Raw genomic sequence first — 21,923 nt, 5'->3', positions numbered from 1 at the left:
CCAGCCTGACCCATATACTGCCCCTGCTGGGATGCGGCCACTTTGCTGGCTGGTGACGACCAGCCAGGTTCTCTGGCCTGTGCTGCCCACCCCCCACCCCCCATTCCCTACCTCCCGTTCCCCTGTGTCCTCATCTTCTTTGTTACCTCATTATGTCAGCCTCCCCAGCAAGTGAGGCTCAGATACTTAGGAGAAAAAAGTCAGGAAAAGAGGGGACAGAGAGACGTTGAGCAGGATTGGTCCCAAGTAGGAGAAGCCATGCGCCTAGGTCAGGGGTCAGAACACTGCAGCCCACAGGCGCCCAGGCTCCACTGCCTGTTTCTTCAAAGTGATGGTGGAACACAGCCCAGCCTGTTGTATACATTGTGTGTGGCTGCACTGGTGCCCCCATGGCAGGGCCGAAGAGCTGGGGCGGAGGCCGTATGGCCCCAACAGCCTAAAACATTTACCACCTGGCCCTTTGCAGGGAAAGCCCGTTGACCCCTGGCCCAGCTAAGGGCCACCGAGGAGCCCTGAGCTGGACCTTTGCATGGATATATTTTTCCTACCGCCTCAGGGTGTTTTGAAATTTTATTATTAGTGTTTCCTCATCTGTAAAATGGGGGCAATGACACATTCTACCTCATACGGCTGTTGAGTTGATGAAATAAAAGAATGCAAGGCAAGGGCTTTGAGCCGTGCCGGGCACATGGTAGGCGCTCAGTAAGAGTTATTGATTGTTACTGTTTTTCTCCTGTTAAAGCCTAGAGAAGTAGAGCTCCTTGCCCAAGGTCACACGGGTAGTCAGAGGCAAAGCGGGCGCGTCATCCCAGGCTGGCCTTCCCCAGGACGGTGCCCTTACCCACTGCCCATACTGACTCCTGCTACATCATCCCCCAGCCCCAGGTGACAGCCCCGGCAGTAGCAGAGGGCAGGGGGATCCCTGCAAATTGTGCCCAGTCCAGACCGGCCGGTACTAATGACTGGCTTGGAGAAGAGCCAAGGAATAGATTCCGTTTTCCTTCCCTTGTGGAGTCCTATTGGTCTCAGCGTGTGAACAGAGCATTCTGAGATGCCCAAGGGTGGAATGAGCCACAATCTGCACGTGCACAGGTTCTATGATGGTTCGCAGGGGGCATGCCTCTTACTAGTGGGGTGACCTTGGACAAGCTGTTAAACTCTCTGGACCTCTTTCCCTTACCTGTAAAATGTAGCCGTCTGCCCGTCCCCAGGGCCGGTGGAGAGCTCCAATGGGGGAGGACTGTGATGTGCTTGGGGGACTGTGCCAGAATCTACGGACCTCCAGGAGGACAGCGGCCACCACCTCATGAAGACCACACGAGGGGACAGCTCACAGCTGCAGGCTCCTTCAGGTTTTCCCTTCAGCCAATCCCTAGGAAGCACGTCCTGCAAGACCCATGGGAGCCAAACAGTCATGACCCAACGTTGTCCAGTCTCCACTGTATACCATCTCTTTGCAAGTCTGTCCATCTGCCTGACATCGCAATATTTTCAGCAAATCTCCTCCCAGAGAGTCTCGTCTGGGGCCGAGTGGTTGCAGCAACTTCATTTCCATTTCCAAACTGAGATTGGATTGGATCAGAGAAGAGGGGTTATCCCCCAAGGCTCTTTCAAGAGCTGGGATTGAAGGGCTTCTGACATTAATTGGACAATGCAGATCATTTAACATATCTCTTTAATAGAATTAATTTGCAAATATGTATATTGGGCAGACTGGGTGTTTTGACAGTAACGGTTTTAAGAAGCATGTAGGGAGTGGTTGAGACTCAACGGAACAGTACCAAACTATGTATTTTTGAACGTTGAACCTTTGGGAGATGGCTGAGGTGTTGTTGGTAAGAGGCTGGCCCATTCCTTCTGCTGATAGGAGCAGCAGCGAGCCTCTTGTGGATGGTATTCAAGAGGATCCACGAGAACCATCGTTAGTTGAGGCACCTGTGGGATATGAAGCACTTTGCATACATTATGTTTACTCCTCTTAGCTCTTCTTGCCACAAGAGAGATGGTGTTATTCCCATTTTGCAGGTGAGGAAACTGAGGCCCAGAGGTTCAGTGACTTATCTAGGGTTATGCAGCTGTCAGTGTTAGCATTAGGACCGGAAGGCTCCTGTGGCCAAAACCTGCCAGGAACATGGGAGAGGAACCTGTGGGCTTTTTCCGAAGCAGCCCCATGTTGTTGGGATCTCTGTTTGCTGTTGTCCCGTCATAAATTTCCATCGAGCCAGCGTCATTTTATCTGACAAAGGCATTTTCCCCTTGGCTTTGGGAGTTCATTTATTTGAAAACTATTACAGCCCACAAATTAAATGGTGTTTAGTTTTCCACTTAATATAATAGTTTTATAAGAAAGAATAAAATTTTATTAATTGAAGATTGTGATGATGAACTCTATTAGATCGAGGGCCTGTTGAGAATTCATTCAGCCGTATAGAGACGTGCCCCTAATTGATTTTAACCACAGCTGCCGTATGTGAGGGTGGACTGCACGTCAGGCACATTAGACACACTAATCCCATTCAATCTTCGTAATGATGTGAGGTAGGCACTTCTGTCATTCACCCCATACTGCAGATGAGGAAACTGAGGCACTGAGAGACTTGTGTATGTTGAGGAGTCACTCGGTAAGAGGTAGAGCAAAATTTGAATCCAGTCAGGTCTGTCTTCAAAGCCCTGGTCCTTTCTAGTACATAATTCTGGTAGTCAAGGGATAGGTAGTCCTTTGCTACTCACCTGACCAACAAGGTCATTCAGAATCATGTAGACCGCAAGTCCCCAACCGGCAGCCTGCTGGCCAGACTTGGCCCACGGCATCTTTTGTCTGGTGAGCCTGAGCTTTTGGTTTCTGCTTTTGGTCTGAACACGTTCACGGGGGCAGGCAGGCTCCAGTTTTGTTTAGTTCCCACTGCTCACCGCTGCCTTCCGAGATCCCCGGCAGGTTCTCTTGGTGGAAATCCTGCCGCCTCTGGGTCGGTTTGCAAGGCCTGGCGTGCCACCCCGTTTAGACTGACCCTCTCATTTTATGGGACAAGAGGGGATGGGAGTCACCCATTATCACTCAGCAAGACAGTGGCAGAGAGGACTTGGGGGCTTGCCCTTTGTCGCTAGTGGTGCTTGTCTCCCTGGTACACTTCTCTGTCCCCGCCTTCAGGGCCCCAGGTTGGGGCGCGCGCCCCTGCACACGCGCAGCCATCAGTTTCAGTGCATTCCAGCCCAGGGAAGCTGGGGCCGGGTGGGGGTCGGGGGGCTCAAGGTGAGCCCCTTTCCTGCAGCGCGCACAGGCCACTGGCAAAAGTCCCAGACTTGGTTGAACAAAGAGCTGGCTTTTTAATTATGCAGTCCAGACAGGGCCCGCCTGCAGGCCAGTGGAGAAGGGAGCCTCCTGGGGCTGCCTGGCAGACGCCCTGATTTCTGCTCCTTCAAGTGGCCTCTTGGAAAGGAAAGGAACCAGCAAGCAATCAAGCCTGAAGGGCAGCAGCACTGCAGGTGAGGACAATTGCGTGGCCCAGCTGGGGGCGAGGGACAGGCGGGCCCTGCAGAGGGGGATGGGACAGCTCCAGACCGCAGGGCGTGCCCCCGCCAGCAGCTCAGCGCTGGCCTTGGCTGGTGGGGGTGGGGGGCAGGTGGGGGGTGCCAGTGGTGGGGACCTAAGACAGGCTCTGCAGCCAGGTCGATTCTGGACTTTCTAACGATTTGCTCTTTGACCACAGACCAGCCACTCACTTAATCTTGCTAGGCCTCTGTTTCATGCGCCACAAAATGAAGGTGGTATTTCCTCTCTCCCAGCGACTTTGTAAAGCGTAAAAGAAATGACGCCCGCCAGGTCCTCAGCCCAGAGAGAGAACTGGAACAAGAGCAAAGGCCCACCTTTCGAGAGCACTCACCACTCCCATGTGCCGGCTCGGTGCTGAGCACCTGACAGGCAGCCATTTCTCCCCCCCGCCCCCCGCCCCCCTGCGACTGGGATGCCCTGTGGCAGCCGGTGTTGTGCTGAAATGAAACCACAGCTTGCGGCCGGGGATTTGGCTCTGATTCTTTTGAGACTGGCGCCCCTCCACTGCTGGGCTTGGTGTGCTGACTCCAGGCTCCCCAGCACCCCTCTTCGAATGAGCGCTGGGGAACCCTCCTCTGTATGCTGCGTCCTGTTGTTGTTGGGACTTCACCTGGTGTGAACACATCCTTGTGTTTGTAACGGAGATAACATTTTGAAAATAATAAATGTATATGTTCTTTATTCTCCAGGAAACCCCGTTCCCCAGCCTTGCTAGGCAGACAGCGCGGGGCAGGAGGTTCAGATGGAGGGAAGGTCTGACCAGACAGGGTTGGGGGGCTCCGAGCCCACCCCTTTGGGACCTGGGGGGTTGTTGGCAAAAGCAAAAGGGAGGCATGTGTAGGGCAGGGCTGAGAGGCCAGCTGGGCGTGCACCCTCCCTCTTGGTGAGGACTTTGGAGGCGTGTCCAGGTGAGCCCCCAAATGTGGTGACAGGCAGACCTCCAGGAGAGGGGCCCCTGGCCGCCTGCGGCAGCCCCCGCAGGGGAGGTGGCTGCCATCAGGAAGCTGCGTCCCCGCTCCGGCTGCCCTTTCCGACCTGCACGAGTGTGCAGATTACAGAGTCCCCACGGCTGGTACTGAGAGAACAAGATGGGCAGAGTCCGTGGTCACAGGTGTGAGATGGCCAAAGCCAGAACATTTGCCACCGGAGCCTGGGGCCCGGCTGGTCACCCTCAGACCAGGCACGGCCCACAGTCCCCTGGCGCGGAAGCAGCCCAACCCTGCCAGGACCCTGACGACACCATGAGGCCCGAGCCCTGCGCCTGCTGCGACCAGACACCTGCCCAGGAGCGTGTCTAGGTGCCTGCCAGCGGAGACGGACCTGGGAAGATGGCTCGCAGACTGAGAACTTATCCGAAAGAGGCTCCTTAAATTGGAAGAGGCCCAGGTGCCATCGGTTTGCAAATTCAAATTTTTCTACTCCCCCACTCCCTCCATACCCAATGAGGTGGGGATTCTGAACAGTTATGTGAAATAAAGTGCCATATTCTCTTCCTTATGCTGCATGTACGGTGTTAAATGTGTAACCCACGATGAGTGAATGAGTGAGCGAATCCTACAGATATGTCTGCGCCAGCCACGGGAGGGAAAGTAAATGTGTACGCCCGTCAGCGGGCGTTCTTCGGTGGGGAGAAAGGGAGGCCCTCGAATAGAGAATGACAAATGACTGGGGGCAGCGAAGAAAGCCACAAGGCGGGAGGGGAGGGTGGCTGTCGCACCTAAGAGGGAAGGGGCCGGCCTATGTGGGGGGAGGCGTGAGGCCTGGGGAAGGGTGACAGGGGAGGGGGGAGGGAAAAGCAGGGGACGACAGTGAGGTACCGGGAGAGCTTGTATCTGCCACATCCGGGTGGATACTGTGGAGCCTGGAGCCCGGCTTGGTGGCACTGTTTGTTCCAGGCACAGAGACCGGGCATCAAGCCCGTGTAAGGGACTTTGTCAGGTGCTCTCCTGAGAGCCAATTTTGGAAGAGGGAGGAGAGAGCATAAAGGCTCTTAGTGCCTGCGTGGGGGAGGTGAGAGGAGGGGACGGGGGTAGACCCGTGTGTGGGCCACTGCCTGGCCCGGCGGGTGAGCCGTGTCCAAAGGTGAGGCCATAGCGAGGTCACCACTTGGAATCAAGCACACACAGGAGAGCCTTTCTGCCACTGCCTCTCTGGTCAGGAGTGGTCGTTCCACCACATGTCTGGAGGCTGCGCGGGGACCCCGGTGGACCCCACCGTGTCCTATGCCTCAGTGCAAGGGCAGTTGGTGAGCCGCCCAGGGAGTGGGCAGGAGTCCGACAGGCGGCCGCGCACGTACTGTTGTTGGCTGTCAGTTGCCCAGAGCTGGAACCGGCGGCCAAAAGCCCCAGAGGCTTGAGTCGGAGAGGGGTGCGCTGCCTCGGGGAGGGGGGGTCTGCCCCTCTGCTCTGTGTTCACAGCTCCTGAGCACCCGTGGGTCTTTCCCTGACCCCATGACCCATGCTGGGCCTGGCGCTCGCCTCAGGCCACAGAGCCTCACGCACAGAGCTGGTGGCCTTAGCATTTGCTGCTGTGAGTTTGGCCAGGCGGGAGTGTGGGCAAGGCTGGAGGTATCCCGCCAAATCCTCACCAGCCTCTAGGGGAGAACCCATACAGGTGGCCAGTGGGCAGAGGAGAGGAGCTCTCGCCAGGGCCAGGATGGCAGGCAGCCTTTTATTAGTGACAACAGTGACAATAACATCAATGACGGCTGTCACCCACTGCGTGCCTATTATGTGCCAGGGCATGTGTCAAGTTTTGGCAAATGGCAGCTCACAGAACCCTAGGTGGTGGCAGGTGCTGTCTCAGACTTTCACAGCTCCTCTCCACATGCCTGGGGCAGGGAACTTTCCCCCAGGGGACCATTCCCGGGCTGGGGTCAGGGTGGGGAGACCCCTGGACCCCGGCTCTGGGCACGCAGTGTCCTCCCAATAGCCTCCACTGATCTAACTCTGAAGCCACGTGGAATCCAGGTGGGGGTGACAGGGTCCAGCAGCACCCCAACCGTGGGGAGATAGTCTGGGTTGGGGTGTCCCTCACTCGTGTCCAGTGGCTGGGTGTTAAAGAGACCCAAGGCTGGGTTCAAACCCCAGCCCCACCTGTTTCCTGATGCGCGTGTGACCTCGGCCACCACACTCCATCTGTGATGTGCCTCTTCACTCCTCGGGGGGTAGCGACGACGCTGCAGGGGCTGCTGTCTTCTCCCTCCTCCGGGCGCATCAGACAGGAGCCTCTCCCCTCCAGAAACGCTGGGAAGGGGGGTTGCTTCTGGTGCGGCTGGAAGAGAGACGAAGGCCCCGGGAGGCAGTTCGCATTCCACTCATTCCTTCCAGGGAGCAGGTGGCCCTTTGCGTTCGCTCTGCTGAGGGCGTGGGGCAGGCCACACAGCACAACGCTTGAGCCGCTCAGGTGAGGGGTGCTGCAGATCGACTGGGAGGCGGGGCGGCCGAGGTCGGGGCACAGGGGCAGGCACAGTGGGAGACTAGCCCGTCTCCCCTCCAGCGTGGGCCGCTGACTTCTGTCCCCCGTGATTCTTAGGAGCACTTGTCAGATTAAGGTGACTGGCTTATCCTTTTTGCCTGGTACTTTCCTATTTTAACCCCCAAAGGCCCACATTTTGGGGAAACCTCCCAGTCCCAGGCAAACTGGGATGACTGGTCACCCTCAGCTGAGTAAAGGATCAAGGTGGCCGGGTAGGGGATCGGGACCTTAGGATCCCCACAAGTGCCGGCTTTGGGGTGTTGGATGAAACCGTACAGAAATGAGACAGGCAACATGCCCAGCCCCGGGGTCCCAGCAGGTCCTCGGGAGGGCCGCGCCCACCGCCACCCTCAGACTGTTGGCGCCTTCCCACCCCCACCCCAGGGACAAGCCCCCGCCACACACGACAACTGCAGCCATCTTTATAAGTATATTTTTATTGAAAATAAAAAAAGCATGGTGCTTTCTTTCTGATAGTTAGCATACAGCCCACCCCCCAACGCTGTGGTCCTGCTTCATGCGCAAAGTCTCAGCACAAAATCGACATCACTGGCTTCCTGGCGGACAGGTCGCACCAACAGGTCCGTTGAGACCAAGCTCTCAGGACAGGAGCTGGCTTCTCGCGCACACGCACCTTGTTAGGAAGGCAGATCTCAAATATTTACATTCATGCAATAGGTATCACACACTGCCTGGGCTGTTTAAATCATATACTTCGCACAGATTTAGACAGTACAGTAATTTTGTATATATATTGATATCTCTTTAAATATATATAACTATATAATATATATGTTTATTATTTTTACAGCTATTAGTCGTTCTTCCAAAACCTGCTTTAGAAGCTTCTAAGTTAACATCTGAAAACTCTGGGAGATCCTATAGGCCATTCTAAATTTGGGCTTGACTAGGAGACACGGTTGAAAAATATCTATTTGAGAAAATGCAGAGAAGGAATGTGCATGTCGTTCTTGGCCTCCGCGTTCGGACTAGGCTGAGGATTGGCCCGCTTAGGGGCTGCAGATTCACTCCTTACGTACAGGTTCTAAGCTCAAATACCAGGCTGGTCCAGTTTCACGGACACTTCTGTCATCTAAGCTGATACTCTGGTGGGGCCCTCTCGCTGCCCCCGTGAGAGCTCCGTTATGAACGGCTGGTTCTTGGCTTGGGGGTTCTCAAGCAAATCCTTTAAACAAAAACAAAACAAACAAAAAAGGCTCTTCCCTTGGGTTTCACGGACTGGGTGAGATGTTGCAAACCCAATTTGGGGGAATTGCATTTACTCCCAAAGGTTAGCTTTTCTCAGAGCTTTGGCTGAGTCTCCAGGGAAGAGGATACGGCCCCCAAGCCCGGTGGGAGGTTCGCTGGGCACTGGCGGGTTAGGCTAATTGCAAAGTCTGGGCCTCTGAGGTTTAAGTCAAGGTCCGGGGAAGTGGTACCCATGGGTGGTGCAAAGGTGGGCCGTGCCTGCGCCCTGGATGGCCCCCTGCACCTGGCGACTCCTTAGCCAGGCTCCTACACCTTGGCCGGAGGTGCTCTCCTATCACCTGCTCAGGGAACAGGCAGGGGACTCATGAGGCGGTGCAGGCGGTGGGGGAAGTACACCGGGGTAGGGGTCTGCCCTGCTGAGGAGCCATGCCCTCTGGCCTGTTTGTCACCCAGCTGTGCATCCCTGGGAGGAGTGAGGGCATCACCCCGGAGTATGCAAAGAGCTCACGCGGCCGGGGGCAGGGTGGAGGCCCAGGGGCACTGTGCCATGCTGGGGTGTGCGGGGAAAGCAAAGCCCACATCCAAGCCCCAAGCCAGTCCTCACCTAGAAGGAAAACTGGGGGGAAAACCTTCTCCGGGAGGGTATGCCTGGGGCCTGTCCTCAGCCTGTCCCCACTGACCTGGGGGCAGGACCAAGGTGAGGGCCACTGCAAACCCTCCTTCTCCCCTCTGCTCTGCAAAAGGCAGGGGGACCCCGAAAACGCAGGGGGCACAGGGCCCCGGGATGGTGGATGTGTCGAGATTCAGCCCTCATGGGGACTGGCTTTCAGTCTGTCAGCCTCGCCTAGATGTGAAAGTCTCAACTGTGCTGTGCTGCACCCCCCCAACCGCCCCCAGTGGCTTGGGAGGCAGACCTGGGCCCAGCTAGGTTCCTACCTGGCCAGAGAGTGGAACGTTGAACGTGCCTGTTTCCTTCCTAGGAGGAATGTGGGTGGTGAGGGATTCACGGGGGTGGGGGCGGTCAGGGGTGTCTCCCAATCTACCAGGGGATGCAAACCCCCAGGACTGCCGTCTCCATGGGCCTAGTGATGCACCCCCAAGTGGGTGGGTGGCTTCCCTTCATCTACCAGGCACTACGGAAGGTTCAGCGCTTCTAGAACATAAGACCTTGGAAAGAGACAGTCAGGGGCCACTGGAGGAATGCCTCTGGATGAGGGGAGGCCTGGGGGACCTCAGGAGAGGGTTGGGCCCCCATCAGGGCTGCAGGGGAGCATCAGGGAGACCCAGTCCAGGCCGGCCCAGCCCCGCGCGCCCGCTGGGGTTTGGCACCGCAGGGGCCTCTGCCAGAGGAAGGCGGGGCCCGCTTGCACAGATGTGTCAGTTCCCACGAGGGCCAGGGCCGGGGATGCTTCTGCAAACAGGCCTCGTGGCCTCTGTTCTTCCCGGGCCCTTGGCCTAGGTTTCCGTGAGTCCTTTTCTGCCCAGAAGGCCAGCTGCTACCCCAGAGTGTAAACGAGCCCCTCCGTGTGCTCAGGCAGGACCGAGGGGTCCAGGGTGTCAGGGGGCACAGGAGGGAGAAGGTGGGCCCTGCAGACTGATGACAAGAGCAGATGGGGCGACAGACAGATGTGTGGGAAGCACCTTATAAAGGGGACATCTCACGGCTGCGCCGATGGCTTCTGTTGGGAAGGGCATGGTCAACGGAGCAGCAGGCGGGCTTCCTGGGGGTGGGGGAGGTTTCCGGGCAGGGGAGTGGCCCCTGGGTTGCCTTTCCTTTGGCTAAAGGGGGATGCCTTTCCCTGCAGCAGACACACAGACCCTCTGCTTTCAACAGAGCGCGTGCTTTAGACAGTAGCTGGGAGACAGCGGGTCACACACAAGACGAGAGGTGCGGAGAGCCTGGGGCTGGCGCCGCCCGGGCTGCATGCAGGCGCGCCTGGCTCGGCCTGGGCCTGGCTGCCGCGGCCCTGTGGCGAGGCTGGGGAGAGCGTGGTTCCTCCTTCGACAGGCTCGAGGCCGGCAAGGCAATGAAGTCCTGGACAAGCCCAGTGTCAGCTCGTGTCCACTAGTGCCACCAAGGCGCCCCTCTGGCCAGCCGGTCCAGGGCCGCAGCCTCACACCACGGCGCTGTTCACCGCCAGGCCTTTGCTGCTCTGCGAGGACGTCATGGGATACTCAGCAGCGCTGGTGCCATTCTCCTCTTTTCTCAGGGGTTTCCTGGGGGGGCGGGGGGGCGGGGCGCAGGGGAGGCCAGGGAGGTGGAGGGACATTTGTTAGTTAGTGCCTGGGGAGTGTATCACGCCCTCCCAGTCAGCCCCCCAGGCTCTGTACTGGGTTAGCATCCTTCGATTGCTGGGCTTTGGGGTCGGGGAGGGGGGTGTTGGGGGCTTGAGAAGGCTCTTGCTACCCTGGCAGGTGTGGCTCAGGGGATTGAGTGCTGGCCTGTGAACTAAAAGGTCGCCGGTTCGAGTCCCAGTGCAGGCAACATGCCTGGGTTGCAGGCCAGGTCCCCAGGAGGGGGTGCGCAAAATGCAACCGCACATTGATGTTTCTCTCTCTCTCTAAAAATAAATAAATAAAATCTTAAAAAAAAAAGGCTCTTGCTCCTTTGCCGAGGTTCTGCATTCACAGCAGTACCTTGTGGTTCAATTCTCTTCTGTCTCGAGTGGCTCAGGAGGGTTTCGGCCCCCAGCCGAGGCCTGAGTGGCCACAGCTTCCTGATCAAGGCCATACCTGCTGTGTGGCAATCCCCTGCCACAGGTGGATCTGAGGCCCAGGGGGCTGCAGCTCGGACACCTGTGTCCCCAGGGGTGCTGGGGCGGAGCCTGAACTGGCTTCTGTTGTCAGTTGTCTAAATTGAATGTTTACGGTCATCGTTGAGAGCCCAGGGAATGATGGCATCTGCCTTCTCAAACGTGCCCAGAGACCCCCCGCCCTGCCCCTGCAACCCAGCACGAGAAGGAGTGATACACGGAGACTAGCTTGGTGCCTACGGGGTAAAGGCCTGCGGAGTCAGTTCAGGGGGCGGGGCCGGGAGGTGGTTGTCACGGTGGGGTTATCAGGCCCGCTCAGACAGCACCCCGAGATCAAACCTTCAACCCTCCCTCTTCTCTGCCATCAGAATCAGCTCACAAAACGCAGGAAGAAAACCCAGGTGCACTCGGACCGGGCGCCAGGCTCAGCCACAGTGGCTTCTAGAAAACTGAGGTGCAAACCAGCACTTCCTCCCGCCGTGGCGAGGCTTTGGTCAGAGCACTCTCAGCCTCGGACTTTCTTGTCTCCTTTCACTATGGTTCCCTGAAGCAGCAAGGCCCGGAGTTTCATTTCATTTCATGGGGAAACTGAGGCTTAGGGAGAGCTGTGACTTGCCCAAGGTCCCCCAGCTGGTTTATGGTGGGACCTGGACCACTACCCACTTCTACCAAGCGCTGGTCCAGACAACCTTCTGTTAAAGCGGCGTTCCCAGCAGGCCCCTCCCCCGCTCCCCCCCCTCCCCGCCCCCGCCATGGGCTCTGTGGTGCAATCAGCTCGGCGAGAACTTCTCCTCCTGACTTTCCCAGGAGTCCTCCGAGGCCTCCAGAAAGCCCGTCTCGTTTTGCTTTAACATAGCGCATCCCATGCTCTGGGGGCTGAGGGCCCCAGTTGCTGTGGACAGATGCTCACAGACATTTTCTGAAAGCCCCAGGTTTGTAGGGCTCAGAACAGTTGCCTTGTCGGTGATGGGTTCATGGAAACAACAGAGTCGGAGTGAGCCTCTGCCCCCAGACCCTTCTCCTTCTGTCCCCTTCGTCCCTCCTTCTGTCCCAACCACGCCTGGCCAGGGGCCTCAAGCTCCTCTGACTGGGCCGGGTGGGCTTGATTTCCGACTCAGTGAGTCCGCGTGGTCTGGAAAAAGGGGGCAGCATTTTCTTAAAGTGAGACCTTGTGTTGTGCCCACCATGAAGCCACTTAAGGGCAACTCCTAAATTTATCATCAATATACGAGGCAGGCAATGGATATCAGATTCAGAATTTCAGAGAATAGTACCAGGCAAACGTCTCTGGGTCTCATAAATCTGCACTAGGCCCCGGTCAGGGGAGACAGGGCTCCCGGGCCTCGGAGGGTGGGTAACAGGAGATGAGGGAGGGGGTATGGGACTCCTCTTGCAAGTGGGCGAAGCCTGGGCCCAGGGTCCCTGCCCCGCTCAGAGGCTGGGAAATCCACAGGGTTCCTTCTGCCGGGAGGAGAGGGCAGAGTCTAGGGCCGGGCTGAAGGCTGGGCGTCCCTTTGCGTTTCAGGGGCCTTAGGGAAGACGCTGGCCCAGAGGGCCTGACAGTAGGCCAGCCTGGCTGCAGGGACACTCAGGACAGGCCAGGAGGCGGCCCCAGGCCCTTTGCAATGGCTCAGCCAGCTTCTCAGGCTGGAAGGGACGGAGGGGGTCCGGGCAGGGGCTCCGCTCAACAAAGAGGGCATCTCTGGCTGACGAAGCCCCCCGCGCCCCGCTTCCCCCTCCCTGCCCCGATTTCCAGAGCCTGAGCTCGGCGAGGGGAGAGGCTGGTGCCCAGGGCCCTCCTGAGACGTGGAGCTGGCCTGCTCCCGTCCTCCACCGGAGCCTGGCCCCAGCCTCTCTGCGCCTGGGCTGCTGCCCGGCCCTCTCCCAACGTTTCCCTGGGACTCACTGGAGCCCAGGGGACGCTGGAGTTGTTCCCACAGCAGGAGAACCCCAAAGGCTCCCCGCAAACCACCCACGTTGTCCTTTCACGGGCGAGCCACTTAACCTCTTTACGCCTCAGTTTCCTGGTCTATGAAATGGGCACAATGATGGTGTCCGTTTCATAGGCTTGCGGGGAGCAGTAAACATGTTAATGTGTGAAAAGCACTTAGAAGGCCTCTCGCATCAGTAAGTGCTCCACAGGGTTTGTTAGCTCTCAAGGCCGCTGCTGGAAAGGGTCAGGGGGTTGCTGCCCCTGTTGGCGGGGGTGGGGAGGGCAGCCAGCGTCTCCTGTCCGCACAGACCTCCTACCTAGTGTGCACCCCCTGGGGCTCCGGAAATGCTAGAGACTTGCTAGACCCAGCCTGGCTCCATGGTGCTGGGGGCCGGCCAGGGCTGGTCCCCATAAACCAAAGAAAAGCATTTCCACCTGGGTGTGGGCAGAGGTGGCCACAAACGGCTCCCTACACGGCATGGTTCCTAAAACCAAGAGAAAGGGCGGTCAGCTTTTACTCGGCCACGTGGCAGCTGAGGGCAGGCTCTGCCACTTCACCGTGGCCCATGGCCCGGAGCGGGGCAGGCGGCAGGCACTCTGTGCTGAGCTGACGGCTCCTGCCACCTCTGCCAGCAGCCAAGGGTCTCAGGCTGGGCTGGGCAGGGGCGGCCAGGGCCTGGTGCCCCCTTCGGGCTCTGCTGGCATTGATGGGAAGGCCCCGCCCTCAGCTTGCTGCTCCTCCGGGGAAACTGCAGGCAAAGATCAGCTCTGGGGAGCCTGAGAAGGGAGGGCTGCCGGGCTCCCTCGCTTCCCCTCTCCCGCACCCACGGAGGCTCTGATGAGGTGAAAGATGGTAATGGGCGTACAAAGCCCTCACCACACTCTCTAACCAGAAAGCCGCCTCAAGAGGCACGCACAGCGCTCCCCGCTCTTTGGGTGGGCCGAGCAACCCCTCTTCCACCCCTTTTCCCCCCCTCCCCCATTACCCCGAGTTTTTGTTTCTCTTCTTCATAGCGCTCATAGTTTTTTAAAACCTCATTAATCAATTTGCTGGTATGTGTGTCTGCGAGTGTAATCTGCTTCTTCTGTCGGGGGCGGGGTGTGGTGGGGAGTGGGCGGAGACTCCGCCCAGTTTCTCTCCGCATCCCGGCACCTAGTCCAGTCCCAGGCACACAGTAGGTGCTCAATAAATATCTGTGGCCCAGCCCGACCTACCAGAAGCCACTCAACCACAAAAAGCTGACGCGCCCCCGAGCCCCGCACCAACGAGCACGCTCCCAGGGAGCGGCAAGCTTGCTTATTGCCGGCAATTAACTGTCTGCAGGATTGGCCAAACTGTTGTGCAGCTTTCATCGGTCTTTCAGCCACCTTGTAAATTAGAAGAAAATGGCTGTCAAGTGGCTTAATGGCCAATCGATGGGGAAGGCGGAGGACCTGTGCCGTCGATGGCCTTCCCGTGCCTGGGGTGTGGGGGTGGCTCAAGGCAGGGGGCCTGGAGGGGGTAGGTGTCATTTCTCTACAACACGGGACCCTTCTTTGCGCCAAGGGCGTGGCTGGTGGCCTTACCCTCTAGTGTCCACAGACCCGAGGGGCTCCGTCCCTTCCCCCGGCCGGGGGCTGAGGCCTGGCCCCCTCCCAGGGCAGTGGGCACCCGGCACCGTGGAGCCTCATCCCAACGCTCTGGCTGGTTATTGCTTGTTTGACGGCCATGTCCACCCTGGACCACGGGTTCTTTTGTCGTCTCTGCTCACAGAGCCTTGGTTTTCCTTCAGCAAGTCCTCCCTCTCTCGTTGTACTAGATGGCGGGGGGCGGGGGGTTCTGATTAATGCCCGATTCTCCCCCAGGGGATGTATGCCTTGAGGGTAGGGACAGTGCCCGAGTGCCCCCACCAAAGTCCCCATGTCCAGCTCAGCCCTGGCACAGGGCCCAGCCAAGCATTTCAGTCCGCACTTATATGGCTAAGCAGCAGGCTGACCGAGTGGCAGGGGGTCCTCCTGCCATCTCAGGATGGGAAACAAAGACTCGGGGGGCTGGGCAGAGTTGTGGAGGACCCTCAGCTTACAGATAAGGAAAACAGGCCCTGGGAGGGCAGCAGCACCCACTGAGCGGGGCGGGGGCTGGGGCTGGGGCTGGGGCCGGAATTCGGGCACCTGGACTCCCAGTCCTGGGCGCTTTAAACACGTCCCGGCTGTCCGAGGACCCGTGCACACCAGGCCTAGGGGTGGGGAGGCGGCGTGGGTCAGGGGCAAGGGTCAGACGCCCAAGGGCTCTGGGGCCTGATCATCCCGTGGTTATAAAGAGGCCATTCACAGCAAGCTCATGGCAACGAGGCCACCGAAATGCCGACTGCAGAGTTTGGGGCCGTTGCCTGTGCCAGTCCCGCCGTGAGCAACGCCCCCTTCTCAGCCCCGGGCCTGGCTGACATCTACCCTCTTCCAAGAAACCTCTCGGGCCCCAGGTCCGGGTGAGGTGCCCCTCCTCTGGGCCCCCCAACCTCAGAGTCCCCTGAGCACCCTGTCACCCAGCAGAGAGTTGGGACTTTGGGAACAGCTGCTAAGGAACAAGTCTGATTCGCTGCGTGTGTGGGAAAGGCTGATGAGAGCCCCCTCCGCCAAGGCCAGCGCCAGGTGTGGGCGCACGGCAGCGCCTTCTCCCTCTGCTCCTCGGTCTCCTCCAGTCCCTGCAGAGGCCTGTGGCACCCTGGCCCGCACCCCACGTGCCCGACCAAGCTGGCATCTCCAGAATCGCCCCTCTCCCCAAGCTGGGTCTAGAACCGCCCTCCCAGCAATCTGGTTCCGAAAGGCTGTGTTGGGGCCATTCACAAAGAGCTCGCAGTTTCTCCCCTGGGACTCCTGGCTGGGAAAGCTCTTTTAAAAGCAGGGTTTAGGCCCTGGCCAGGTAGTCCAGTTGGTTAGAGGGTCGTCCTGATATACGCCAAGGTTGTGGCTTAGATCCCCAGTCAGGACACATCCAAAAATCAACCAGCGAAGGCATAAATAAGTAAAAGCGAATTAATGTCTCTCTCTCTTCCCCTTCCTCTCTCTGGGAAATCAATCTTTTAAAAAGCAGGGTTTATCACTGAATTTTCCTTGTAATGGTTTATGGTGACATGGAATGCTTTTGTTTTGAGAGAAAAGGCAGATTTCAGGAGAGAAATGGGGGCAGCTGGCTTGCTCGGCGCTACCTTACAGCCCCCAGCAGGGCCAGCAGGGTCGCTGGCTCTCCCGCACCGGCTCAGACTTGCCTCCTTCCCCTCCCCCAGGGGACTCCGCCTCCCTCCAGGCAGTGCTGGGCCTGCCAGCCTCTTCTCCTGCCTCCGCCTGACCGGGAGCAGAGCCTCCCGTGATTGAACATCTGTCCTCCGGCGCTGGGACGCCCTTCCGGGCTATGAGGATCTTGGGCAGGGGCTGGGTCTCAGGCCTGTGTCCCCAGGTCTTGCCCAGAGGAGGATGCAGATCATGGTGTTGGGGCTGAAAAGGGACTGAGATGACATCTCCATTTACCATCCCCATCCAAACTGTGCCCTTGGATGCTGACGCCGCCGACTGCACACCCTGGGGTCCCCTGTTTCTTGGGTTTGCCTACAGGAGTCACCCTCTGGGGACTAGAGAGCCTGGAGAGGTCGGGGCATTTCCTCCCCATACTTTCCTGTTTGGGGGCTGCATCTCTGGCAGTTCCGACCACAGCTCGTGCTCATGGGTCTCTCTCAGGAGCCTCTCAGTTGTCCAGGCTCCCGCGGCACCTCGCCTTGTCCTTGTCCCCAACATGCTCAAGGCTCCCACTGCGGCCCACAGATTCGGAGCCCTGTCCACAAACCCTGGAGGAAGCCCCGCCCACACCCCCTGGAAGGGACCCACTGAGCCCTGTGGGGTGAATTCTGGGTCTTTCCAGGCCCCGCTGACAGACCCTCGAACAAAGAGCTTAGAGCCTGTGGAAGAAGCCAGAGCGGACAGGAGTCTTCAGGGGCTGTTCAGAGTGGAGGTGAGGGCAGCGCCCCCACTCACCCCCCTGGGGGGCCCCGCCCCCTGGAGCCCAGCCCAGCGTGCCACAGCTGGCTGGCACTGCCCATCAGATACTGATGTTTGTTCCCCGTCCCCTCCTCCCGTTGAAGCGGCGAGTTAACTTCAGAGGTTTGGGGTGGTGAGAGAGGCAGAAGTGACTTTTGGAAGAACCCGGGCTTATAAAAGATGCTGCTGCTTGTCTCCGAGGGGAAGGAGAGTGTTGGGGGTGGGGCGGTCCTTGATGGGACTCACGCCCCACGCCCTGGCAGTGCCCCACGCCCTGGCAGTGCCCCAGGGGTGTCTTGCACACTCTTCCTCACAACTCTTCTGTAGCTCCCAGGATCCACTGAGTCCCAGGCATGCAGTTCGGCCTGGTGGGGCCACTGCCTCCCTGTCTGGCACTTGGCTCCCTCCAGCGACTGTCCCCGGTCACCGGGGCTTCCTTTGCTTCTTAAAGTCCTCACCCCAGGGCAGCAGGCCCTCAGACAGATGTGGCCACACCCTGATCAGGGTGAACTGGCTGCCCAGGCCCCAAGGACGGCCACACTGGGCAGCAAAGCCCAACTCAACGGAGGGGAAGGTGCCTCCGTTCATCTTCAGAAAGGCAACTGAGATGGCAGTTACAGAAACGGCAGTGTTGCTGAAAGATAGTTTGCTGCTTGGATCACCCATGACCCCACTAGAACACTCCTATTCTTCCTACAAAACTCAACTACGACGTCATGTTCACTGAAAACCTCCTCCGAGGCATCTCAGCCTCTCCCTTCTCCCGAGAGAGACACCTTACCCTCCTCTCTCATCCTTCTTCCTCTCTGCGCTGATTGAAACAAATGGAAGCTGCGGCAGCACTTGGTAAGCACTTACTATATACCAGGCACGGCAGAGCACAATATTGTGCATACTGTTTACAACGGCTTCGCACCATTCCTCAGAGCAGCATGAGGTCATTAGTCTCCCCATCCCCCCACAGATAAGGACACTGAGGGCCAGAGAGGTAAAGTGATTTCCTCCATGTAACACAGCCTGAGCTGGAGTCTGAATTTAGATCTGACTCCAAAACCAAATCCCCGCTCCAAGCCAGCATGGTGGCCCCGTCGGCGACTCTACCGCTGACTCTGCAAGCACTACTGCCAGGCTCGGAGGCCCTCAGTGAGCCCTGGTGGGTGGGCCTGAAAGGCACCAAAGGTAGGGTCACCTTCTGCTGCACTGGGCGCCTGCCTTGCAATCGGTGCTCATCCAGTGCTTCCTGAGCTGACCCCCCTACAAATGATGGTGTATAAGGTCTGAGAGCAGCTTCAAAATACTTCAGCCAACAAAAAGCTAAAAGGAGGAGGAAAGCAATGTACCAAGTATTTGCCAAATCTTGACAACTGTTGAATCAGGGTGAAGGTAGGTGCAAGTTCGTGGCACAGTGTTCCTTAAGCTTAAATTGTTAAAAGCTTAACAATTTTTATAATGAAAATAACCCAGTGGGGGTGGGTGGAGAAGGCCCGGGCCCAGCCAGGGCCCCTTCAGGGTTCAAAGCCAGTAGACACTCACCTTTTTATGGCTTTGTAACAAATGATGACAAGCACAGTGAGAAACAGCAGGGAGGCACAACATATCGCGATGACGGTCACCAGCCCCGACCACCAGCTCTCCTCTGGGGGGCACGAGGTAGAGTTGGGAGCTGAAAGAGACAGGAGCAGCCTGAGTCTCCCCCGCACGAGCCGGTCCCGGCGGCATCGGGGGTGGACCGTCATGGGTGACACCCGGGGTGGCCTCGCCGCCATGCGTGGCCCAGGCTCTCTGACCTGCCCTGCCGTCCCCACCCCCACACCAGCAGGCGGCAGGTGACATCATGGCTGGCCCTGGGCCAGGCGGCACACTCCCAGCCAGGGGCGAGCGCCGCGCCTGCCCAGGGCCAGCCATCCTCCCCGGCAGGAGCTGACAGCAGGGTCAGGTTTAATTTCCCATGAAAAATAACAGAACATCTCATTCTCTCAGCTGAGGCATTAAATCCGCTTCCTCTGAGGGTGGGGATGGGAAGCAGGGCTCAGGGGAGACCCTGGGGAGGAAAGGGAGAAAAGGAAGTCCATCAACATCAGTTCTTAAGCTCATTTCTTGAGAGGGGCAAGCTACCTCCTTTCTTGGATCTGACCCACGTGGCGGGTACCTGCAGCTGTCTCAGCTTTGCGTGGGGTGGCCAACACTTTTGGGAAAAGTCTGTCGTTGGCAAAGCACCTGACACTGGCCACGGGGTCCCCTTGTCGTTACTTAATCCATGAGGCCCTTGAGGTGAGCCTGTCCTCCCCCTCGACACAGGTAGGGGGGTGGTCCTGGCACAGGTGTCAACAGGCTGTGGGGGGGCTGGCACAGGTGTAGACAGGCTGTGGGGGGGGCGGCACAGGTGTAGACAGGCTGGGGGGGGTGCCCGGCACAGGTGTAGACAGGCTGAGGGGGGCCGGCACAGGTGTAGACAAGCTTGAAGCAAAGCTGGTCTGCTCTCCTCTGAGGAAAGCAGACTCAACCCCAAGGCCCGGGAAGACCCTGACACACCTGGGAAGAAGCGCCAGGAATTACAAAAGGAAAGGCAGGGAGGGGGAGGAGGTGAAGAGGGGAGGTGAGGGAGGGGGAGAAAAGGAAGGAGAGGTGGGAGTGAGGGAGGGAAAGAGGGGTGGGTGTTGCAGAAGGGAGGGAGGGGGATGGGTGGATGGACAAGCACACAGGCATTACTAGCAATTTTGGGCAGGTCTTCAAGACATGACTATATGTAAAAGTATCAAAACCATGCCCTAGACTCTGCATCCACTTCGTAATAGGCACTTTGAGGGGTACACCGGTACGTGGGGAGTACGTGACTGATTTCCCAAAGGCCACCATGGGTGGCTTTATTATTGTTGTTATTGTTGTTGTTATGATCAAGGTAATTTCATACAGCGAATTGCACCCGCCCTAAGCGTGCGGTCCGATCAGCTTTGACAAATGGGCGCACCAGTGCAGGCCATGCCTCTGTCACGACACAGCATATTTCCGTCACCCCAGGAAGTTTCCCTGAGCCTCTTTTTAGTTAATCCCCACCCTGGAGGCAACCACTTTTCTGCTTTCTATATAAATGGAACCATGTGCTGTGCATTTTTTCTTTATTTAGCAAAGTGGTTTTCAGATTTGTCCACATTGTTGCATTTTTCAGAAGCTCCTTCCTTTTTTATTGCTGAGCAGTACTTCGTTATATGAACATACCGCGATTTGTTCATCGGTTCACCTGTTGATGGACACCTAGGCTGTTTCTAGGTTTTAACTTTCGTGAATAAAGCCGCTCTAAACATTCTCGTCTCAGTCTTGGCATAGACCCGTTTTCCTATTTTTCTTCGATACACATCTAGGGCCGGGCTTACCGGGTCCTATGGCGTTTGCGTGATCAACTTTCTAAGGAACTGCTGCGCTCTTTTTCCCAAGCGCGTGTACTCTTGCACTCCCTTAGGAACCAGGGGAGACAGAAAGAAGGGAGTAGTTAGAGGTCCTGGAATTATTCTCAAATTGGCGTCCTTGCAGCTGGATGAGGAGATCCAGGAGCCATTATGTGCTCCCCAGGAAGCAGGTGCTAAAACCCCACCAACAAAAGCAAGGTGCGGGGGGCGGGGGTGGACCTCAGATCCTCAGACCAAGCAGATTCAGAAATGCTTCCTGGGGAATGGCTGGCACAAGGATGCCACCAAACCACATGGCTGCTCTCAGCCAGGGCAAGACCCTTTAGAAAGCCCAACACTGAAATGGCTGTAGGATACACAGTTCAAAATAGGAATAAACTCTAAAATAAGGGAAAGAAGATCCAACAAGATTCTCATTTCCCCCATGATGAACTTCTTCAGGCTTTTTTGGTAAAAATAAAAACCAAAAACAAAAAGAAAAAACCCTCTCCCTGATTCCTCACATTGGGGTGTCCCTGGCTTGGCTGAGTCTGCGCAGGGTGACTTGGGGCAGGTCCCGGCGGTGGCTTCGCTGCTGCCGGGCCAGAGATGAGACCAGGCCCAGCCCCAAAGAGCCCGTGTCATTTTCACTGCCAAGGGAAACAATTTTGGTTCCTGTCCATCCTACCCCAGGCTGTGACACCTCCAGGCTGCAGTGCACAGGGACCCCCGCACCTGTCTCCGACACTCCCGTGGCTGGGAAAGCATCTGCCTCGTGGTCTCAGGCAGGGGTGCGCCCCCTCCCGTGGGCCCCTGGAAACATGGGCGGGGCGGCCGTGTTGGTCGCTGCGAAGAGTCCAGCAAAGCTATTGGATATTAACAACTACAGTGACACCTCCGTAGTCCCACACTAGGTTGAGTTGTCCCTAGAAAAATGCCTGCAGGTCCCCCCTTGAGAAATTCCATCCACTTCACACGGAAAGGTTTATTCTAAACCTCGCCTGGAATTTGACACTGAGTTTCCAAGTGCCTCTTCCTTTCCTCTCTCAGGGAGGTGGGGGCTTCCTTTTTGCTTACTTATTCCAAACACAACTGACACCAAAAGCAAGGGACTTGTTTGAGAGGGTCCTTCTGCAAGGGCCCCCTTGCGTACTCAGCAGTGTACTGCTTACCGCGTGCGCATGGGGGCGTTACCCCAGGCAAAGATGCTAACATAGACGAAAAGAGGGAGGCACCATGCAAAACTCAGTCCTAGGCTAGCAGCTTGGATTGTGCCAAGAGAACAGCTGTTGTGTTCAAGGAAGGTAACCCTGCCTACCCTTGTGTGAGTCCCTTGTTAGTAAGGACCAGGGGATGTTGGAGCTGAAAGAAGCCTAGAAGGTGTCATTTCAGAAAAGGGAATACAGACTGGGGTTTAGGGCCAAGTTGCTTTCCTAGGGGGTAGGGCGGGACCCCGATCTTCGGGCTGCAGGCCAGGTCTGCCCCTGCCTGGACTTTCTTCCCAGTGGGCGTGGCCAGCCCTTCTTTCCCAATATGGCAAGACAGCTTGTCCTACCTAGGGGCAGACTGACGGGTCATTTTCTAGAAGACAGCATCGTGAAGGCGCTCAT

General features: G+C 57.6%; 1 protein-coding gene across 1 annotated transcript in view; it reads right to left on the bottom strand.

Moving 5' to 3' along the window:
- Positions 1-10,151: 10,151 nt before the first annotated feature.
- The window catches only part of PRIMA1 (proline rich membrane anchor 1), a 48,365-nt gene continuing 36,593 nt past the window's right edge, over positions 10,152-21,923 (bottom strand). The window contains exons 4-5 of the mRNA XM_054566969.1: positions 18,464-18,593; positions 10,152-10,453 (exon numbers count right to left, since the gene is read on the bottom strand). Coding sequence (XP_054422944.1) covers positions 10,351-10,453; positions 18,464-18,593 — 233 coding nt within the window. The 3' untranslated portion in view covers positions 10,152-10,350. The remainder of the gene's footprint in view (positions 10,454-18,463; positions 18,594-21,923) is intronic.

Source organism: Pteronotus mesoamericanus, unplaced genomic scaffold (genome assembly GCF_021234165.1).
Source record: "Pteronotus mesoamericanus isolate MK-2021 breed Mesoamerican mustached bat unplaced genomic scaffold, CSHL_Meso_final contig_182, whole genome shotgun sequence".
NCBI lineage: Eukaryota > Metazoa > Chordata > Mammalia > Chiroptera > Mormoopidae > Pteronotus > Pteronotus mesoamericanus.
Note: the sequence above shows the minus strand (reverse complement) of the source record. Positions and strands in the feature narration are given on the sequence as shown.